General features: G+C 46.8%; 1 protein-coding gene across 3 annotated transcripts in view; it reads left to right on the top strand.

Moving 5' to 3' along the window:
* Window positions 1-1,348: 1,348 nt before the first annotated feature.
* Window positions 1,349-7,738, top strand: part of cpn1 (carboxypeptidase N, polypeptide 1) — a 19,211-nt gene continuing 12,821 nt past the window's right edge. For 2 of the 3 annotated variants that reach the window (XM_080542233.1, XM_080542232.1), the window contains exons 1-2: window positions 1,349-2,255; window positions 7,681-7,738. The exon at window positions 7,681-7,738 is cut by the window's right edge. In XM_080542233.1, the coding sequence (XP_080398359.1) occupies window positions 2,018-2,255; window positions 7,681-7,738 (296 nt within the window). In that variant the 5' untranslated portion in view covers window positions 1,349-2,017. The remainder of the gene's footprint in view (window positions 2,256-7,680) is intronic. The other variant, XM_080542231.1, reaches the window with a different exon arrangement.

Below are 7,738 nucleotides of genomic sequence, written 5' to 3'. Positions count from 1 at the left end.
CTCTTCTTTTGTACATGTGGTACACAGAGAAAACCAGCGTCAGAAGACCTGAGAGCTCTATCGGGCTGATATGCTAGCGAAACCTCTTCCAGATATTCTGGTGCTGTGCCAGTGAGAGATTTATAAACAAGCATGATCATCACGCCTCGTCTGACGGAGCTGGTACTAGGGAAGACATTGTTGACACTACAGTATGTACTTTGATCTACACTCTCAGCGCTGACCTCATTGTGTCACTATTGAGTATTATCCAAATGTTTGACCTGTAGGCCGAGCCTGTATCCAGCATATAATGTACTCCTTCTGAGAACGGCACGCAGCGCAGGGGCTTTTCCACATGTGGTTGTAAAGTCATGGACAGGTACACGTTTTTCAGGTTTAGGTAGCTATTGGAAATGCGGCCAGTTGTGGCCAACTCTTAAGTGTGTCCATATTAGGTTTTTATTATATCCATATCTACAATCCAAAACATGAAGGAGGGCGCATACCGGTCCATGTGGTGGTGGAGGCTATCTCTCTCTCTCTATCTCCCCCCCTCTCTCTCTCTTTCTCTCTCTATCTCTCTGCCCCCCCCCCTCTCTCTCTCTCTATCTCTCTCTCTGCCCCCCACTCTCTCTCTCTCTATCTCTCTCCCCCCCTCTCTCTCTCTCTCTCTCTGCCCCCCACTCTCTCTCTCTCCCTCTCTCTCTCTCTGCCCCCCACTCTCTCTCTCCCTCTCTCTCTGCCCCCCCCCTCTCTCTCTCTATCTCTCTCTCCCCCCCTCTCTCTCTCCCTCTCTCTCTCTCTCCATGTCTTACTGAAGACTTTTGACAGACAGCCCCAGCCTTACAGACCCTGTTTGATTGACAGCAACTCCTGTTTCTCTCTGTGTGTGTCTATGTGTGTGTGTGTGTGTGTGTGTGTGTGTGTGTTAACGCTTGCTCAAGTGTGTGCACGTGAGTGTGTTCCCCCTCTGAGGATCCAGCACTGCTCCCTCTCTGAACCTTTGGACCAGTGCAGCCCTGTGTTTCCTAGAAGTGGGGGTAGAGCCATATGCCCCCGCGAGTGTTTACTCAGGAGTTAATGAATGAGCCCGGGAGCCATCAAGGGGTTAAAGGGGAGGGGGGGAGGGGGGACGCTGTATTGCTTAAATAAACCTTTCCCCTTAAAGGGAGCAAGGCACACTACCTGTACCTCTTTTCTCTCCCCCCCTCTCTCTCTCTCTCTCTCTGTTTCTCTCTCCCCCTCTCTTTTCCCCCTCTCTCTCTCTCTCTCTCTCTCTCTCTCTCTCTGTTTCTCTCTCCCCCTCTCTTTTCCCCCCTCTCTCTCTCTCTCCCTCTCTCCCCCTTGACCTACTCCTTAGATGAGTCTGCTTGTTGTTGTACTCTCTAGATGATGGCAGGGAGACTCAAACCCCAGCGAGCTGCTAACTATCAATCTGATCCCCCCACATTTTGGCAAGAGAGAGGAGGAACAGAGAAAAGAAAGAGAGAAAAGGAGAAAGTCAGAGAGAGAGAGAGAGAGAGAGGGGGGAGGAGGAGAAGGAGGAGAGAGAAGAGAGAGGGTGAGAGAGCGAGAATTCTGTCAGTAAAAAAGCAGCCAGCTACTCTAATGCACTTCTGTTGCCAGTGAAGCAAAGTAGCACGTACTTGACAGGGGACCAAAGGAAAGAGGCAGCTGAGGGAGAGAGAAGGAGACAAAGGAAGAGGGGGCTGTCCTTACTTGCTCTCAAGTGTGTGAGTGTGAGGGGAGCTCGGGTGGGAGGAGGCAGAGAGAGAGAGAAACAGAGAGAGAGAGAGAGAAAGAGAGGGAGAGAGAGAGAGGGAGGGAGACAGAAAAGGAGAGGGGGAGACAGAGACAGAGAGAGAGAGACAGTGAGAGAGAAAGAGAGAGGAGAGAGAGGGAGAGAGAAGGAGAGAGAAGGAGAGAGAGACAGAGAGGTACGCAAGCGAGACAGATAGAGGGGTTGTCAGCTAAGGGAAGCTCCTCCACCACTCCTCTCCTCTCCACACCTCCGCTGCTCCCCAGTAAAGGCACCATGCTGCCAGGGTGTTATCACGCCTGGCTCCGGGCTCTCCTCCTGGGGCTTCTGGCCGGGACCTCAGCCTGGGGCTCCGAGCACCAGCACCACCGCTACGAAGACCTAGTGAGGGCCATGTTCGCCGTGCAGAACGAGTGTCCCTACATCACACGGATCTACAGCATCGGCCGCAGCGTGGAAGGACGTCACCTCTACGTCCTGGAGTTCAGTGACAACCCGGGGATACACGAAGCAAGTGAGTATTAACACTAACAGCACCTATAGAGAGAGTATTCGGATGTGGGGTTTGCAAGGAAGGGGAGGAATAAGAGGGAAATGGAAAAAGCAAGCCATACTGACTGGCTGAAATGAAAACACGTTGTAGTTGTTTAATTCATCAAATTATAGCGAATTGCCTTCGGATTGTTCGATATGTAGAGCCAAATGCAATTTCGTTTCAGTGAGTGTGTGTGTGTGTTTTTTTTTCTTTCCTCTTTTTTGGAAGTGATACAGCCTTTCTTTCCTTCAGGCATCACAAGAGCTACAAGGGTCTGTGTAACATTTGGCTACTTACCATCCTTGCAGAACGTAATTAGTGTGCTTAGCTGTAGCCAGCAACACTATTGTGATTTAATTAGCCGTCGCGGTGTTTCTCTGCCAGGGTTGTAATGTAAAGGCTGAGGTAATGTAAGGTAATGTAAGGGGTAATGTAAGGGGTAATGTAAGGGTAAATGTAAGGTTTAAGCTTTTGGTTGGCAACTTCTCATTGGTTATTAGAGCATGTCAGAGTGGGTTCCATTCCCCTCTGCCAACATGCGCTTGGTTGTTGGCTGTACATTTACTGTAGAGGAGCTTAATGTTTCTCAGCGCGCTGCAGAAAGACACCAGTGAGAGAACTGCTGGCAGGGAGACTCCATTGTCTGTGGGGGGTTGTGGGTTCGCTGCTGGGAAGAGATGAAATATAAGCTGTCATCACTTCAAAAGCAGTTATGTTTTATGGTCGTATATCGTACATTTAGTGCCGTATTTTAGGGTAGGAATAAAAAAAATGGGAACGACTCTATTTCTGAGGCTAATATATCTGTGCTGGTCTCCCTCAGACTAAGAAGAAACATGTGTACAGAGATGTGAGAGAACGTTTAATTCGGAGGTGAGAAGTTGAGTGATTTCACAGGTGCGTCCAGGGTGCTGTTAACGCTACGTGTCGCGGTCGATCTCTTTGGTACTCCATCAACTTTAAGATGTGTGAGGAGGGGATGGACTTTTAAATGTTTTTGATGAGGGACGATTTATATCTTCTTCTGTGTCTGTTCAGGTCTCTTGCACTTATCACAACTGAATGTCTTGGGTTTACAATTCAAAGGTGCTTGATATGCTTATATATATATATATATAGTATACACACACACACACACACACACACACACACACACACACACACACACACACACACACACACACACACACAATACCTGAGGACAAACCGAAAACACGCTTTTTGAAATTTCAGTAAATGTCTTCAAATTGAGTATTCAGACCCTTTGCAATGACACTTTTAAAATGAGCTAAAATGAAAAAATGTCACCAACAAATCACTCAATAATTTGAATTAAGTCCATCTTACTGTAATGCAGGTATTTCTGTATTTACATTTTAATACATTTACTGAAAACAAAACAAAAACAAAATTCACTTTGTCATTCTGGGGTTTTGTATGTAGATTGACGGCGAATTATTTTTAATTTAATTTGATTTTAAATTGAGTCGATAACACAACAAAATGTGAGAAAAGTGAAGGGGCCTGAATACTTTCTGAAGAAATGTATTAATTGATTTAGGTTTAGGGTTATTTAGAGTTATTTTAAACAAAATTGGCACACTTGAGAAATTTCACAAAAATGAATATTACCATGTATACCTGGGGTGTCAGGTCAGGTGGAGGTAGACATCGGAGGACGGGCTCGGTGTAATGCCTGGAACGGAATAGCACGTAACGGTACCAAACACGTGTGTGACGGCCCTTCCTCCACCGGTCACCCCTGATGTACACGTACATGTATACATTAACCGGGCTGACCACAGCCCAGACAGCCAGTCACCATCTCACTTGACTGCGGTTAAACCAAACTGTAGATTCAAGATCTGAAGTCGGTGTTTTATTTTTACACCACCGCTGGGCCGCTGGGACAAAAGCTTGACAGCTGAAGTTCCTGTAGGAAGGTTGTTGTTTTTTTGGCCAAGACTGAGCTTGCGTTTCTCCCCGAGGTAGGAGGGCCTTCCTTCAGTAGAATGGGAGGATGTGCGCCCGGTCCACCACAGAGGTAAATGAGTTTGAAAACAGGAACTGTTGGAGGAGGAGGGGAACCACCACACGCTCTGGGTCTGGTTAACCCTTTCACGTCCTGGAGGATGCTGGGGTGGGTCACATGCTGCTGAGTGTGGTGTTCCTCCAGCCTGGTCCTAGTCCACACTGGATTGGCTGCTTTAAGGAGCCAATCATCTGAGACTTTGAAATAATAATAATAATAATAATAATAATAATAATAATAATAATAATAATAATAATAATAATAATAATAACAATAATAATAATAATAATAATAATAATAATACATTAGACGTATAGCACTTTTCTAGACACTCAAAGACGCTTTACAAACTGAAAAGGTCGGGTAGTAATAATAAAAAGAAACAAAATAAAGTATAGGGGCCTAATTAAGGTAGTGCTGGGGACACATGGGAAGGGGAGGGGGAGAGGGTTAACTGGTGAAGGCAAGCTTGAAGAGGTGGGTTTTGAGGGCCTGAGATAGGCAATCAAGGGTTGGTTAGTCAAGGATAGATATAGACAGGCTCAAGGGACGTAAAGGAGTCGAGTTTATCTATCAGTACTTTGTAAAATAACCCAAGAATATCTCTCTGGATAGGTGGCCAATCAGTGATTGATCTACTAAGGAACAGCAGATGACATTATCTGAAATGACTAAATGGCTAATCCCATCAAACTCAAAAAGCCTTAAAATGGCTCCAACATACCGGCCCCTAATTGTTGACGCCATCGCAAAAACAATCACAACAAAAATATCCAATGGAGCCAGAATACACAATGTACATAAAATAAATCTATGAGATATACCAAAATACACTAAATCACACGTCATTGCATTACACCACATCATATTCCTGTCACCAATATTTCAATATACATTCATCATCGCATATCATGAATTCCACATAAATCCCAAGAATTCCATATATGCTGTATAAGTGTCCATCGTGGCGTAACCACGATATATACAGTCTATAGGGATGATCCAACTTAGATGTGGTGCGATGCTGCAAAGTCCATGTGTGTGTGAACATGTGTGGAAGGGTAGGTGTGTGTGTGAACATGTGTGGAAGGGTAGGTGTGTGTGTGTGTGTGTGTGTGTGTGTGTGTGTGTGTGTGTGTGTGTGTGAACATGTGTGGAAGGGGAGGTGTGTGTGTGGAAGGGGAGGTGTGTGTGTGAACATGTGTGGAAGGGTAGGTGTGTGTGTGGAAGGGTAGGTGTGTGTATGAACATGTGTTTCAGGGGCATGTGTGTTTGAATGTGTGTGGAAGGGTAGGTGTGTGTGTGTGAACATGTGTGTGTGTGTGAACATGTGTGGAAGGGTAGGTGTGTGTGTGTGTGTGTGTGTGTGTGTGTGTGTGTGTGTGTGAACATGTGTGGAAGGGTAGGTGTGTGTGTGTGTGTGTGTGTGTGTGTGTGTGTGAACATGTGTGTGTGTGAACATGTGTGGAAGGGTAGGTGTGTGTGAACATGTGTGGAAGGGTAGGTGTGGTGTGAACATGTGTGGAAGGGTAGGTGTGTGTATGGGCATGTGTGGAAGGGTAGGTGTGGTGTGAACATGTGTGGAAGGGTAGGTGTGTGTGAACATGTGTGGAAGGGTAGGTGTGGTGTGAACATGTGTGGAAGGGTAGGTGTGTGTGAACATGTGTGGAAGGGTAGGTGTGGTGTGAACATGTGTGGAAGGGTAGGTGTGTGTATGAACATGTGTGGAAGGGTAGGTGTGTGTGTGAACATGTGTGGAAGGGTAGGTGTGTGTGAACATGTGTGGAAGGGTAGGTGTGTGTGTGAACATGTGTGGAAGGGTAGGTGTGTGTGTGAACATGTGTGGAAGGGTAAGTGTGTGTGTGAACATGTGTGTGTGTGTGAACATGTGTGGAAGGGTAGGTGTGTGTGTGAACATGTGTGTATAAACATGTGTTTCAGGGGCATATGTGAGCATAGGGGGTCAGGGGGTTAGGGCATGGGGGTAGTAGAAGGCCAGGATCTGAATCATAGTCACCACCAGGGTCAGATACTACATATTGATCTGAATGTAAATGGTAAATGGACTGCACCTTTATCCAAAGCGCTTGACAACGGCCTCTCATTCACACACACATTCACACACCAAGCTACCATGCAAGGCGCGCTCACTGGGAGCAATTTTGTGGTTCAGTGTCTTGCCCAAGGATACTTCGACATGTGGCCAGCCGGGGCTCAAACGGTCGATCAGCCATCTTTGCGATCATTAGACGCAGACTCTACCTCATGCGCCCCGGTGCATCTTGCTCTTCTTTCTTTTCTTTCCCCTCCTTCACTGCCGTAGTTTGAGTTGGACTTTTAGGACTTGTTTTTCTCCTCCAAATCTTTCTCTCCTGATTCAGGACCTGTTTTCTCTTCCGAATCCTTATTTCCTGATTTACTAAGTAGGTTTTTCCTTTGAAACAGGAATCTTGGCTTGGGTGTACACTTCAGGCAAGTCAACACATCCCCTACCATCTAGATCGCCTACTTCTGATTGTTTGAGCTCGTAGCTCAAGACAGGTTCTTCTTGTCCCATAGCACTGGGGTTTTCATGAGATGCATGTCTGCTTCTGGTGGAATGTCGCTGTTGTGGACTAGATGCACCTGCCTCATCCTGCCTGAGGGCTTCTATGGAGGTGCCTCTGGAGTGGGGTCTTAGGTACAGCAGCCAACTGCATGAATTTGATGGGAGAAGCGTCAGTAGTTGTATGTTCCAGGTTCAGGTTATGGCTCCAACATCATCCAAATAATCAAATCACTCGCATTCATTGTGATATCTCTGTAATTCTCTTGATCAGTATAGTCTTACAGAGATACAATGACACCGACACTAATAGCTTCATCAGTCCAACAGATTCATGGCTAATGAGTGTACAGTGTGTCCCAGGGGGTATCGATCGTGCTGGTAAATGGAACAGATATATAATAAGCTCTGTAAACACCAGGGGCCAGAGAGGGGCCTGTTGCGCAACACTGTACCTTTCTACATAAACGCCCCACGACGTTTCTACAACGCAGGAGAAATGCGGTGGCCTGATGAGCCAGGGTGGGGTGTGTGGTGTGTGTGAGTGAGTGTGTGTGTGTGTCTGTGTGTCATTGTCTGTGTGCGTGTGTGTGTGCATGCGTGTGCGCACGCGCGTGCGTGTGTGTCATTATGTGCTCGGTGGCACACAACGGTCGCTGGTAGGTTTTCTTATTTTTTTTCTTTCCTGCTTTTGCAGCACTTTTAGACTCACGGATGTGACCCACTTCTTTGCTTCCGTGACCCCTCCTTGAGGACCCCCCCCCCCCACCAACCCCTTGACGACCTCCTCCCTCAACCTCTGCGTTTGTTTTGGTGTTTTTTTCCAGTGGAGCCGGAGTTCAAGTACGTGGGGAACATGCACGGCAACGAGGTCCTGGGCCGCGA

This window comes from Nansenia antarctica (assembly GCF_963989245.1).
Source record: "Nansenia antarctica genome assembly, chromosome: 11".
NCBI lineage: Eukaryota > Metazoa > Chordata > Actinopteri > Argentiniformes > Microstomatidae > Nansenia > Nansenia antarctica.
The sequence above is the reverse complement of the archived record's forward strand: the minus strand, read 5'-3'. Positions and strand labels throughout refer to the sequence as shown.